Source organism: Halichoerus grypus, chromosome 5 (genome assembly GCF_964656455.1).
Source record: "Halichoerus grypus chromosome 5, mHalGry1.hap1.1, whole genome shotgun sequence".
In the NCBI taxonomy this organism is placed as follows: domain Eukaryota; kingdom Metazoa; phylum Chordata; class Mammalia; order Carnivora; family Phocidae; genus Halichoerus; species Halichoerus grypus.
Window position 1 is genome coordinate 58338772 of NC_135716.1, and position 15193 is coordinate 58353964.

Genomic DNA, 15193 nt, shown 5'->3' on the forward strand with positions numbered 1-15193 from the left:
TCTAATTCCAGGAATTCTTCCTTGAGATGACTCCCCAGTTTTGAATTTCATGTTAATAGACTAACCCCCGTGTCACCACGATAGTCATTTGTTGACCTCTGGCTGATTCCATCACATTTCTCATGCCTCACCTTTACTCTAATTCATCGTGTTTTAATTTTTGGTGATTTCGTTAAGTAGATGATTGATCCAACATGCTGACATTTCAGTTTCTTGCACTTCTATTGTTATCTTGCTTCCCTCTCCTCCAGCGACTCATTACTGTGATCATACTCTTGACTTGATCATAACCAGTAACTGCGAGACCCTCCATAATTTTAATCTCAAGCATTCATCTCTCTCTGACATCTCCTAACTTTCTAGTTCATTCCCTCTATTTAACTTTAGTACTTCTTCCGCACCACAAATCCATTGATTCTACCACCCTTTTACTATTTCTCACTCCTCTCAGTCCTCACATGGTTCTTATCCAGCTTAAATTCCATATACCTTGTATGTATCCTCAGCAGTCTTGCTCCCCTTGGTTAGCCCTTGCTAAGTGTCACTTATTTTCTTGGGAGATTAACCAGTTACATGACAATTTACATATCTATGTATGTATATATGTTTGTATGTTATATACACACACACACACTGTAGTGGTTCTCAACCTTGGTTGTTCATTGAAATCACCAAGGAAGCTTTAAAAAACACTTATGCCTGAGTCTTACCTTCAGAAATTCTAATTTGATTGGTCTTGGATGAAGCCCAGACATTGGGATTATTTTTAAGGTCTCAGATGACTCAAATGTGCATCCAGAGTTGAGAAACGTAAGATAAATGTCTTCAGAGTGGTGTAGAGTTGTCTTTTCATACATACTTGTTGATGGGAAGTAGTTATGTTTACATGCTTTCCTCTTTCCTCCACTGAGTCTTACCGAATCTGAACAATTTATGGCAATTTTTAACATGTAACTATTAAATAACAAATTGTAATATTTTCCTTGCCCTCTTTTGTTTTTCTGCTCACTTTCAAGTTGAGCTCTGAAGTAATTTGGTATACCTTATATTAACATGAGTTATTACGACATTGCTATATCTCCTAGGTACCTAAATACAGTTCATTTTTTTTTTTATGGATTGTTTTGACTTTTTAAACTTCTAAAGAAGGCTATTATAGTGTAGAGTGTAAGGAAGAGAATCAGAAAGAACACAAAATGTATTTTCTTCTTTTCCTCTATTTCCCTATTTTGAGAAGTTTTCAGTATGCATGAGTAAGTGGTCAGAAAGCTCCAGTAGCTGCACTCTGAGGTTTACTTTGGAATAGATATCACTGAGGGAGACAGTATAACCCAGTGGCTTTGAAGCCAAGTAGTCTTTTTTTTTTCTTATGCTAGCTAGATTTGTCAAGCTTGATCTTTGCCCTGCTTTATCCAGCTTATGTGGCCTTGAGCAAGTAATTTAGAGTTTCAGTTTTCTCATCTGTAATTTGAGAAATACGTTATCTGTTCTAGTGTAGTGTGATGGAATGATGATTTGTAAATTCTTAGCAACTATGTTGATGATGGGGGTACCCAGATAATTATATCATTGCTTGTTAGTGTATATAGAATTAAAAAAATCCTTGGTAAAATATCTGTTGAGTATTTGCTATATCATAGGCACTTTTCTTTCATTGAAACTTCCTACTTTGGTGTCTTCTCTCATGTCCCTCCTTGGGTATTGTGAATACAAGTCCCTTATTAGATATATGTTTGGCAATTATTTCCTCCTACTCTATGGCTTATCTTTTCTTTTTTTAACAGTATCTTTAGAGAGGAGTAGTTGTTAATTTTGATGAAGTCCAACTTATCCATTTATTCCCTGTATAGTTGTACTTTTGGTAGATGTCTAAGAAATCTTTGCCTCATAAAAGATAAGATTTTCTCCTATGTTATTTTATTAGTTTAGGTCTTACACTTAGATCATACATTTAGGTCTTACATTTAGATCTAATTGCCATTTTGTGTTAATTTTTGTATGTCATGTAAGATATGGAGCAAGGCTTATTTATTTTTTTGCAAATGGATGTCCATTTGTTGAAGAGATTATCCTTTCTTCACTGCATTGCTGTGCACCTTTGTCAAAAATCAGCTGTCCATATATGTTTCCATTTCTGGAGTCTGTTCTGTTCTGTTGATCTATTTTCTCATCTTTTTGCAAATGCTGTGCTGTTTGGTTTGCAGTAGCTTTATAATTCTTGAAATCTGGTAGTAGTAGTCCATTAATTTTGTTCTTTTTTTCAGAATTGTTTCTTTGCATTTTTATATGAATTTAAAGTCAGCTTGTCCTTTCTATAAAACACCCTGCTGGGATTTTGAATAGAACTGCTGTGAATCTGTAGCTCAATTTGGGGCAAATTAACATGGTAGAAAAATTGAGTCTTCCAACACACAAACAAAGTATCTCTTATTTATTTAGATATTATTTAATTTCCCTCAACAGTATTTGTAGTTTTCAGTAGTCAAGTATTTTATATCTTTAGATTTATCCCTAAGTATTTCATATTTTTGTTGCTCTTGTCCAGTGCTCGTTTTTTAAATTTTAGTTTCTTGTTCTTATTGATTATTGCTACTATATAAAAATACACCAATTTTTGTGTATTGATGTAGTATTCTGAAGTCTTGCTAAACTCACTTATCAGCTCTAGTAGCTTTTTCAAAAATTCCTTTTTAGATTTTGTTGGGGGTTCCACATGTCATTTATGAATAAAGACAGTTTAATTTTTTATTTATTTAATTTTTTAATTTTTTAAAAAGATTTTATTTACTTATTTGAGAGAGAGACAGAGTGAGAGAAAGCACGAGCTGGGAGGAAAGGGAGAAGCAGGCTCCCTGATTCAGGGCTCGATCCCAGGACCCGGGGATCATCACCTAGCCAAAGGCAGACGCTTGACTCACTGAGCCACCCAGGTGCTCGATATAGACAGTTTTTAATCCTACTTTCCACGTTTAATGTCTTTTATTTATTTCTCTTGCCCGATTGCATTGGCTAGAACTTAAAGTGCAATGTTAAAGAGAAGTGATGAGAGCAGACATCTCTCAACTTATTCCTGATCTTATGGGCAGTCATTTCAGTTTCCCCCCATTAATTATGTTAGATGTACCTTTTCTGTAGATGCCCTTTATCAGACTGAAGAAATTCTTTTCTACTTAACGTTTACTGAGAGTTTTTAACATGAATAGATGTTGATTTTTGTCATGTGGTTTTACATTGATTGAGATGGTAATATATGGTTTTTCTGTTTTTAATCTCAATATTGTGAATTATGTTGATTGACTCTCAAATGTAGAATCTACCCTTGCATTTCTGGGATAAAACACTTGGTTACAATGTATTAGCTCATTTCTATATTGATGGATCCCATTTGTTAGTAGATTTTTTTAAGCTTTTATTTAAAATCCAGTTAGTTAACATGAAGTGTAATATTAGTTTCGGGTGTACAATATAGTCATTCAGCAGTCTCGTGCAACACCCGGTGCTCATCACAACAAGTGCACTTCTTAATCCCTATCACCTATTTTACCCATCTCCCCACCTACTTCCCTTCTGGTAGCCATCAGTTTGTTTTCTGTAGTTAAGAATCTGTTTCTTGGTTTGCCTCCCTCTTTCTTTTTCCCCCCTTTGTTTTGTTTCTTAAATTCCACATGAGTGAAATCATATAGTACTTGTCTTTCTCTGACTGGCTTCACTTAGGATTATACTCTCTAGTTCCATCCATGTCATTGCAAATGGCAAGATTTCATTCTTTTTTATGGCTGAATACTATTCTAGTGTGTGTGTGTGTGTGTGTGTGTGTGTGTGTGTGTGTCTCCCACATCTTTATCCATTCATCGGTCGATGAACATTTGGGCTCTTTCCATAATTTGGCTATTGTGGATAATGCTGCTATAAACACTGGGGTATATGTATCCCTTTGAATTAGTATTTTTGTATCCTTTGGGTGAATACCTAGTAGTGCAGTTGCTGGATTGTAGGGTACTTCTGTATTTAACTTTTTGAGGAATCTTCACACTGTTTTCCAGAGTGGCTGTACCAGCTTGCATTCCCACCAACAGTGTAAGAGGGTTCCCCCTTCTCCGCATCCTCTCCCAACACCTGTTGTTTCCTGTGTTCATTTTAGCTATTCTGACTGGTGTGAGGTGATACATTGTGGTTTTATTTGTATTTCCTTGATGATGAGTGATGCTGAGCATCTTTTCATGTGTCTGTTGGCCATCTGTATGTCTTCTTTGGAAAAATGTCTGTTCATGTCTTTTGCCCATTTTTAACTGGATTATTTATTTTTTGGGTATTGAGTTTCATAAGTTCTTTATATATTTTGGATACTAACCCTTTATTAGATATGTCATTTGCAAATATCTTCTCCCATTCCATAGGTTGCCTTTTAGTTTTGTTGATTGTTGCCTTTGCTGTGCAGAAGCTTTTTATCTTGATGAAGTCCCAATAGTTCATTTTTGCTTTTGTTTCCCTTGCCTCAGGAGATATGTCTAGTAAGAAGGTCCAAAGGTTGATGTCAAAGAGGTTACTGCTGTGTTCTCCTCTGGGATTTTAATGGTTTCCTGTCTCACAGTTAGGTCTTTCATCCATTTTGAATTTATTTTTGTGTTTAGTGTAAGAAAGTGGTCCAGTTTCATTCTTTTGCATGTTGCTGACCAGTTTTCTGACTCCATTTGTTGAAGAGATGGTCTTTTTTCCATTGGCTATTCTTTCCTGCTTTGTCGAAGATTAATTGACCGTACAGTGTGGGTTCATTTCTGGGCTTTCTGTTCTGTTCTGTTGATCCTATATGTCTATTTTTATGCCAGTACCATACTGTCTTGATCACTACAGCTTTGTAATATAACTTGCAATCTGGAATTGTGATGCCTCCAGCTTTGCTTTTCTTTATCAAGCTGCCTTTGGCTTTTTTGGGGTCTTTTGTGGTTCCATACAAATTTTAGGATTGTTTGTTCTAGCTCTGTGAAAAATGCTGGTGGTATTTTGATAGGGATTGCATTAAATTTGTAGATTGCTTGGGATAGTATAGACATTTTAACAGTATTTGTTCTTCCAGTCCATGAGCATGGAATGTTTTTCCATTTCTTTGTGTCCTCTTTAATTTCTTTCATCAGTGTTTTATAGTTTTCAGTGTACAGGTCCTTTACCTCTTTGGTTAGGTTTATACCTAGGTATCTTACGGTTTTTGGTGCAGTTGTAAACGTGATTGTTTCCTTGATTTCTTCTTCTGCTGCTTCATTGGTGTATAGAAATGCAACAAATTTCTGTACATTGATTTTGTATTGTATGACTTTACTGAATTTGTGTATCAGTTCTGGCAATTTTGTGGTGAAGTCTTTTGGGTTTTCTATATAGAGTGTCATGTCATCTGCAAATAGTAAAAGTTTGACTTCTTACTTGCTGATTTGCATACCTTTTATTTCTTTTTGTTGTCTGATTGCTGTGGCTATGACTTCCAGTACTATGTTAAATAACAGTGGTGAGAGTGGACATTCCTCTGTTTTCCTGACCATAGGGGAAACACTCTCAGTTTTTCCCCATTGAGGATGATAGTAGCTGTGAGTTTTTCATATATGGCCTTTATGATGTTTAGGTATGTTCCCTCAAAACCTGCTTTGTTGAGTGTTTTTGTCGTGAATGGATGTTGTACAAATGCTTTTTCTGCATCTATTAAAAGGATTACATGGTTCTTATAGTTTCTTTTATTGATGTGGCATATCACATTGATTGATTTGTGAATATCGAACCACCCTTGCAAACAGAAATATATCCTTGACTGTGGTGAATGATCTTTTAACATACAGTTGGATTTGATTTGCTAGTATTTTATTGAGAATTTTTGCATCTGTATTCATCAGGGATATCGGCCTGTGGTTCCCTTTTTTAGTGGAGTCTTTGTCTCGTTTTGGTATCAGAGTAATGCTGGCCTCATAGAATGAATTTGGAAAATTTCCTTCCATTTCTGTTTTTTGGTATTAACTCTTCTTTAAATGTTTGGTAGAGGGGCGCCTGGGTGGCTCAGTCGTTAAGCGTCTGCCTTCGGCTCAGGTCATGGTCCCAGGGTCCTGGGATCGAGTCCTGCATTGGGGGGCTCCTTGCTCCACGGGAAGCCTGCTTCTCCCTCTCCCACTCCCCCTGCTTGTGTTCCCTCTCTTGCTGTGTCTCTCACTGTCAAATAAATAAATCTTAAAAAAATAATAATAATAAATGTTTGGTAGAATTCACTGTGAAGCCATCTGGCCCTGGACTTTTGTTTGTTGGGAGATTTTTGATTACTGATTCAATTTCTCTGCCGGTTGTCAGTCTGTTCAAGTTTTCTATTTCTTCAGTTTTGGTAGTTGATATGTTTTTAGGAATTTCCATTTCTTCTAGGTTGTCCAATTTGTTGGCCTATAGTTTTTCATAATATTCTCTTATAATTGTTTGTATTTCTGTGGTGTTGGTTGTGATTTCTCTCATTTGGATCCTTCTTTCTTTTTGATGAGTCTGGCTAGGGGTTTATCAATTTTATTAATTTTTTCAAACAACCAGCTCCTGGTTTCATTGATCTCTTCTATTGTTCTTTTAGTTTCTACATCATTTATTTCTGTTCTAAACTTTATTATTTCCCTTTTTCTGCTGGCTTTAGGCTCCATTTGTTGTTGTTTTTCTAGCTCCTTTAGGTGTAAGGTTAGGTTGTGTATTTGAGATTTTTCTTGCTTCTTGAGGCAAGCCTGTATTGCTATATACTTCCCTCCTAGGACTGCTTTTGCTGCATCCCAAATGTTTTGGACCATTGTGTTTTCATTTTCATTCATTTTCCATGTATTTTTTCCTGGTTGACGCATTCATTGTTTAGAAGCATGTTGTTTAACCTCCTTGTATTTGTGGTCTTTCCAAATTTTTTCTTGTGGTTGACTTTAAGTTTCATAGCTTTGTGGTCAGAAAATATGCATGGTATGATCGCAATCTTTTTGTACTTGTTGAGGCCTGTTTTTTGACCTAGTATGTGATCTATACTGGAGAATGTCCCATGTGCACTTGAAAAGAATGTATATTCTGCTTCTTTAGGATGGAATGTTCTGAATATATCTGTGAAGTCCATCTGTTTCAGTGTTTCATTCAAAGCCATTGTTTCCTTGTTGCTTTTCTGGTTAGATGATCTATGCATTGCTGTAAGTGGATGTTAAAGTCCCCTGCTATTATTGTATTATTATCAAGGATTTCCTTAATGTTTGTTATTAATAGTTTTATGTATTTGGGTACTCCCATGTTGGGGGCATAAATATTTACAATTGTTAGATTTTCTTATTGGATAGTCCCCTTTATTATGATATAATGCCCTTCTTCATCTCTTGTTACAGTCTTTGTTTTAAAATCTTGTTTGTATGATACACGTATTGCTACTCCAGCTTTCTTTTGACATCCATTTGCATGATAAATGTTTCTCCATCCCCTAACTTTGAATCTGCATGTGTCTTTAGGTCTAAAACGACGTCTCATATATATAGGCAGTGTATAGATGGGTCTTGTTTTCTTATCCATTCTGACACCATATCTCTTTTGATTGGAGCAAGAAGTCCATTTACATTGAGAGTAATTATTGATAGATATGTATTTAGTGCCATTTTTTAAAAAAGATTTTATTTATTTATTTCACTGGGAGAGAGGGAGAGAGAGAACTCAAGCAGGGGGAGTGACAGGCAGAGAGAGAGGGACAAGCAGGCTCCCCGCTGAGCAGAGACCCTGATGAGGGGCTCGGTCCCAGGACTCTGGGATCATGACCCAAGCTGAAGAGAGACACTTAACTGACCGAACCACCCAGGGTCCCCTTTAGTGCCATTTTATTGCTTGTTTTGTCATTGTTTCTGGAGATTTTCTCTGTTCCTTTCTTGTCTTTGTCACTTCTGGTCTTTCCTTTCCACTTAAAGTGTTCCCTTTAATATTGCTTGCAGGGCTGGTTTAGTGGTTATGAACTCCTTTAGTTTTTTTTCGGTCTGGGAAACTCTTTATCTCTCCTTCTATTCTGAATGATAGCCTTGTTAGATAGAGAATTCTTGGCTTCACATTTTTCCCATTTAGCATGTTGACTATATCATGCCACTCCCTTCTGGCTTGCCAAGTTTCTGTTGAGAGATCTGCCAGCTAGCCTTATGGGTCTTCCCTTTATACCACATCTTCTTTCTCCATTCATCAGTTGATGGACACTTTGGTTGTTTCCATAATTTGGCTATTGTAGATAATGCTGCTATAAACATTGAGGTATTCTTTGGGTAAATACAAAATGGATCATAGGGTAGTTCTATTTTTAACTGTTTGAGGAACCTCCAAACTGTTTTCCGGAGTGGCTATGCCAGTTTGCATTCCTTGTTTAATATTTTGTGAAGAATTTTTATTTATCTTTATCAGAGATTCTGGTCTGTAGTTTTGATTTATATTGTTTTCCCTAATATCTTACTCTTTTTTTGGGGGAAGAGTTTGTGTGAACTGGTATTATTTCTTACTTAAATATTTAGTAGAATTTATCATTGAAACCATCTGGTCCTGGAGTTTTCTTTGTGGAAAGATTTTAAACTACAGATTCAATTTCTTTAAAATATATAGGACTATTTGAGTTACTTATTTCTTCTTGAATGAGCTTTAGTAATTGTGTCTTTAACAGAATTTAAGTTGTTGAGTTTATTGGTATAAAGCTGTTAAAAATACTCTGTTGTTATCTTTTTAATACTTTAGGAATCTGGAGTCATGTCACTTCTCTCATTTCCTAATACTAGTAATTTGTGTCTTTTTTTTCCCCCAAGATTAGTCTGGCTGTAGGTTTACCAATTTTATTGATCTCTGCGAAGAATCAGCTCTTGGTTTTATTGATTTTTTATTTTCTATTTCATTAATGTTTGCTTTTATCTTTATGACTTTTTTTTCTGTTAACTTCAGATTCTCTTTTATTAAGATTTATTTATTTATTAGAGAGAGAGAGAACGTGTACATGCATGTGTGAAGGGTGGGGGCAGAGAGAGAATCCAAGCAGACTCCCCACTGAGCACAGAGCCCGGCATGGGGCTTAATCCCACAACCCTGAGATCATGACCTGAGCTGAAATCAAGAGTCCGATACTTAACTGACTGAACCCCTGTAACTTCAGATTGGATTGAGGTCGAAGCTAAAGTTAACTTACTTGAGCCCTTACTTTTCTAGAATAGGCATCTAGTGCTAGAGATTTTTTCTTAGTACTATTTTAGTGTTATCTTCTAAGATGTAGTGTTTTCATTTTTATTCATTTTAAAATACCTTCTAATTTCCATTTTGATTTAATCTTTTACCCATGGGTTATTTAGAAATGTATTATTTAGTTTCTAAATGTTTGGGGATTTTCCAGAGATTTTTCTGTTACTAGTTTCTAACTTAATTCCATTGTGGTCAGAGAACATACTTTGTATCATTGAATCCTTTGAATTTATTGAGACTTGTTTTATGGTCCAGAATATCTTCTTTCTTGGTGAATGTTTTGTGAGAAATTGAGAACAAATGTATTTTCTGCTCTTTTTGGTCTTTTTGGGTAGAGATTTCTAAAAATGTCAATCAGGTTTTGTTGGTTTATGGTTCATGTCTACTCTATTCTTTATGATTGCTTAATAATTGTTATATCACCTATTAAGGGGGGGCATTGTATTTCTGATGTAAATTGTGGATTTTTTACTTCTCTTTGTAGTTCCGTTAGTTTTTTGCTTCATATATTTTGAAACTGTGTTATTAGTTGGCTAAATGTTCTGGATTGTTATGTCTTCTTCATTAATTTGCCCCTTTATCCTTATGAAATGACCTTTGTTATTTGGTATTAATCTTTGCTCTGAAATCTACTTTGTTTGATATTAATATAGCCATTCTGACTTTTCATTGATTTATGTTAGCATGATACATTTTTTCTATTGTCTTTATAGTTGAAGTGCATTACTTGTAGGTAGCATGTAGTTGGATTTTGCTTTTTTTTTTTTAAGATTTTATTTGAGAGAGAGAGAGCACACAAAAAGGGTGGAGGGGCAGTGGGGGAGGGAGAAGAGACTCCCTGCTGTGCAGGGAACCCAATGCAGGGCTCCATCCCAGGACCCCAGGATCATGATTCAAGCCGAAGGCAGATGCTTAACCGACTGAGCCAACCAGGCACCCTGGATTTTGCTTTTTTTTTTTTTTTATTGAGTTTGACAATCTCTACCTTTCAAATGGGGTCATTTACATAATTTTGTTTTAATTTTCACAACAATCCTATATGTTCTTTTTAGTCTCGATTTATTAAAGAAATAAGAAAACAGAGAGAAAGAATAGGTAACTGTCCTAACTTTGCACATAGTAAATGGTAAAGCTACCACTTAAACTCATAAACAGTGTGTCCCAGGATTCCTTATGTAGTGGGACTCTTTTTATTTTCTCCAGTTTTATTGAAATATAATTGACACATTTTATTAGTTTTAGGTGTACAATAAGCTAGTGGGATCCTGTAGAGAAGTTTCAGAAAAGCAGAGGATTGACTTGGATACATTTGTATTTTATAGAATGTTGATATTGGTGGTGGTAAGAAGGATAGTTTGAATGGGAAGGTCTTATGTTAAGGGAATGATGTTAGGATGGTCTTATAGTAGTTTAGGGGAGAGAGGTTGATATTCCTTGCTAAGACATTGGCAAAGAGAATAAAGAGAGGAGGCCAGATCTGAAAAATATTTTTGAAGTTGAGTCAGTAGCTTGATAATTGGATGCAGGTGCATGGAGAGAGAAATGGAGACAAGGAAGACCACTTAAAGGTGTCTGGCCTGTGAGCCTAGGAAAATGGAGGCAGAAGAGTTTAAATCATATGGATTAATCGTAGGGGGGAAAAAACCAGAGAAATTTAGATTATGGTATATATTCTTTGTTGTATTTTTTCCTTTCATGACATTGACATTTTTGAAGAGTTTAGGCCCGTTGTCTTACAGAATATACCATAATCTAGCTTGTCTGGTTTTCCTCCTATGATTAGATTCTGGTTAAACATTTTTGGCCAAGAATACTAAAGGCTTCTCATTGGATCATATCAGGAGGTACATGATGTTTGTATGATTATTGATGATGCTAACTTTAATCACTTGGTAAAGGTATTTTCTACCTGTTCTCCTTCTTGCAATTATACATTTATTTCTTTTTAATTGAAAATATCTTGGGGTTAATATTTTGTATTCCTACAAAGTAGTAAGCAGTCTATGGAAAACAGCAGATTGTGTGTGTATTCTGTAACTTGATCCTCAATTTTGGAAGGTGAACAATAGGTTTTGAGCTCACATGGAAATAATGGTGTGAATGGAATGTTCAGATGACAAAGGAAAGGGTGGTTATGAAATGAAGATGGACAGGTAGAACTTTTGTGCCACACCACAATGGGAACGTTGAAAGGTTTTTAACATGGAGTTGGTTGGGGTGATACAATTGGATTTGAGGGGTTTTTTGTTTGTTTTGTTTCTTTTTTTTAGAGAAAGAGATTTGAGAGTACTAGTGAGAAAATTAACAGAATTTGGTGACTGGTTAAATGTTGAGCGTGGAGGATTGAGAGTTTCCTGGTGACATAATATTTAGTAGGATTGCCTGACTCTTTGACTAGATTGTACTAAGTATGACATTTAAGGAATTAGATTTTATAAGTGTTACAGAGACAGGGCCTTGTGGATTCTCTTAGTTTCTCATCTTCTTTGTACTTATTCTGCTTTTATGAGGACGTTAACAATATGATTCTATTTAGGGAATTGATTTCTTCTTGTTTTATTCTACCCAAAATGTATACTTAGAGCTGCCGCTAAGCCTTTGAATGGATAGAACAGGATCTGGTACAATCTCTTAAAATGATTGCACTAGGTAGAATAAGATTTTTGTGCAAATAATTTGTAAGGTCACCCCTAGCTCTAAAATTTTGATTCTATGGTATATCTGTTTTTCTCTCAGACAGTGTATTTTATTTCCTGAAAAATTTAATGTTTTCTTTGTCTCTTTATGTTTTTCGAAGATGTTCTCAGTGCAACTGAGTCTTGGTGAGCAGACATGGGAATCCGAAGGGAGCAGTATAAAGAAGGCCCAACAAGCCGTTGCTAATAAAGCTTTGACTGAATCTACACTTCCCAAACCAGTTCAGAAACCACCGAAAAGTAATGTTAATAATAACCCAGGTATGGCACTGACTTGTTTCTTTCTGTTGTCTTGTTGTGTTCTATATGTGTTGTTCTCTGTACTTTCTTCATAGCAGGCCATCTGTGTAGTCAACAGGTATGAGTAGCACACGCACAAAAAACAACTGAATGATAATTGAAGGTGAGAGAATGAGGAAGGTAATTATAATTATTTTAAAAATTTGCTTTGTGGATACTCTAAAGATGTGTTATTTACTTTTTAAATGTTGACAAAAATACGTTTGGATACAAAGAACAGAAAGTATGACTGAGTTTTTTTTTTTTTTAGGTTTTTTATTTCAATTCCAGTGTAGTTAACATACAGCGTTATGTTAGTTTCAGGTGTACAATATAGTGATTCAAAAAGTCTACACATTACTCCGTGCTCATCCTGATAAGTGTACTCTTTAATTCCTGTCACCTATTTCTTCCATCCCTCTACCCACCTCCCCTCTGGTAACCATCATTTTGTTCTCTATAGTTAAGAGTCTGTTTCTTGGTTTGTCTCTCTCTCTTTCATTCCCTTTGTTCATTTCGTTTCTTATATTCCACATATGAGTGAAATCATACAGTATTTGTCTTTCTCTGACTGACTTATTTCATTTAGCATAATACTGTCTAGCTTCATTTAGCATAATACTGTCTAGCTCCATTGTTTTTTATGGCTGAGTAATATTCACATATATTCATATATATATATATATATATATATATATATATATATATATATATATATCCCACCTCTTCTTTATCCATTCATCTATGGCTGGACAATTGGGCTGCTTCCATAATTTGGCTATTGTAAATAATGCTGCAATGACTGAGTTTTTTATAAAGTAAAGATAGAAATGATCAATTTCTCTTTTTATATAATATATAAAAATACACAGTTTAATAATTAAAAATAGTTATTGTTTATTTTAGCTTAATAAAAATTATACAATTAGGTCTAAGCATCTTATTTTGCTTGTTGGTGTAGAAATGGTTGATAGGACTGTTCAAATTTAGAATACTTATGGAAGTTTATAAAGAAACCCACAAATCCAAAAAAACCCTGTGTGTGATATAATGCTAAGTAAACAAGTTTTCCAATTTTTATCTCCTAAGAATAATTTTAAAGAGTTGTTCCAGTTGCATATAATACCAACATTGTGCATCCAGTCATCTATTTGGAAGAGGCAAATCTGTATTGGACATAATGCATGAATTGATAACATCAAGTTAATAAAGTTCCATAAGTTTAATACTAGCCCTATATCCATTTACTCATTAATTTATTAATTTAAGAGGTTACCTTCTGACAAATATTACTTTAGGTATTTTTGTGATGAGTAAAAAACTTTTTCCTGCCACAAATGACTGTAATCTATTTAATTAGAGTGAGTCCACATGCTCAGGCTCATAATCATCTGATGCTTCTTTCTTTCTCATGTGGCATGTGCTAAGTAGACATAGTCTATTCTTTCAAGGACTGCTCTCCCTAAAACTGCATGAATTTCCTATTACTCCTCCTTTTGCTTCTGTTCAACTGATTCTAGTAGTTATTAAGTAAGCTTAAATAAGCAAAATATTATTACAGTAAAGAAAAACACCTAGTCATTTGAAGTTGGTAAGAGGCTGTCTCCTTTTCTAATTTTTAAAAATCTCTTTAGGTTACTGATTGATCATTAGTACCGCACCACTGCCTCTATGTATTAAGTACTTGCTTTTATATATTTAAGAGATATAAAACATTGTCCTTTTCTGTGAAAACTTTACAATTGTATACATAAATCACATAATTTAAAGGTAAAGATTAAGTACCAAGTGAATAATAACACTTGTCAGTATTATAAGTAATGATAAACATGGATGGGAGTATTTGAGGGAAGATAAGGTCCTTGAATGGAGAGTAGGCAGGTCTAGAGGTGAGGAAAGAATACTCTAGGCAGAGGGAGTACAATGAAGAAAGGCATTGGAAATAGGATTGTGGATGATAGTTTTGGTAAGAAAACTTTTTTGGGAGTGGTTTTTAATTAGAGCAGGTAAGTGACTAGGAAGACTCGAGATATAGTAGGGGTGAATTGTGATGGACTTGATGCCAGGTTTAGGAGATCAGATTTTATCTGTAGTTTAGGCGATTAGTGTTTATAAGCTAGTGGATGATGTGTTTAAAACAGCATTTTAGGAAGTTCAGTTTGATATGTGGATTGAAGGTGGAAAATACTAAAAGCAAGATCAGTTAGGAAACCGTTTGCCATAGTTTATGGGTGAGGAAAAGAAACTCCTGTGCATCGAGTACTGTGTGCCCTCTGCTCTGTAGTATTGGGAATGGCCTGGGAATGGAACAGAAGGTCCGGTGTTGCTGATCCAGTGGTTGAAGCCGTGTTAGAGAGCAAGCTGTTCGGAGCATACAGTGTGAAGCAAGAGCAGTGTGTGCCCATCTCTGCAGCAGGTCCACTTTAGAGGATTATAATGGCAAGTAAACCAACAAGGGAGTCAGGGGAAGGAAACAGAGAGTCCGAACAAAAAACAAAAAACAGTTTGCGCTGTTGAGTGTTGCAGTGAGCTGAGAGAATGAGTAGCTTTTGGAAGGTAAAGTTTTAAAATAGAGAATAATATTGCATACCGGCAAGTGCACAAATTATAATTGTAGAACCTTGATGATTTTTTGCTAGCACCACAGGCTTTACCAGTGCCCCAGAAACCTCCCTCATGTCCCCTTCTAGTGGTCAAACAACTTCAAAGGAAGCCACTCTTCTGCTTGTCTATCTTAAATTCATTGTGCCTGCTTATTAGAATCATGCACTATACTCTTTTGTGATAGCTTGTTTTTCTCAGTGTTAACATCTGTGAGATTCATCCATGTTGTATTTAACAACATAGTATTTCATTGCTATACAGTATCCATTGCATGAATATACTGTAACTTATTTATTTATTGTACTATTGATGGACATTTAGATTGTTTCCAATTTCAGGCTCTTAGAAGTCAAACTGCTGTGAACAGTCTTGTATGTGTACATTTTTGTTGG

General features: G+C 35.2%; 1 protein-coding gene across 7 annotated transcripts in view; it reads left to right on the forward strand.

Annotated features, from left to right (window-relative positions):
- STAU2 (staufen double-stranded RNA binding protein 2) overlaps positions 1–15193 on the forward strand; it is a 304830-nt gene that overhangs the window by 39416 nt on the left and 250221 nt on the right. For all 7 annotated transcript variants that reach the window (XM_036065333.2, XM_036065329.2, XM_036065332.2 and 4 more), the window contains one exon: positions 12020–12179. In XM_036065333.2, coding sequence (XP_035921226.1) covers positions 12020–12179 — 160 coding nt within the window. The remainder of the gene's footprint in view (positions 1–12019; positions 12180–15193) is intronic.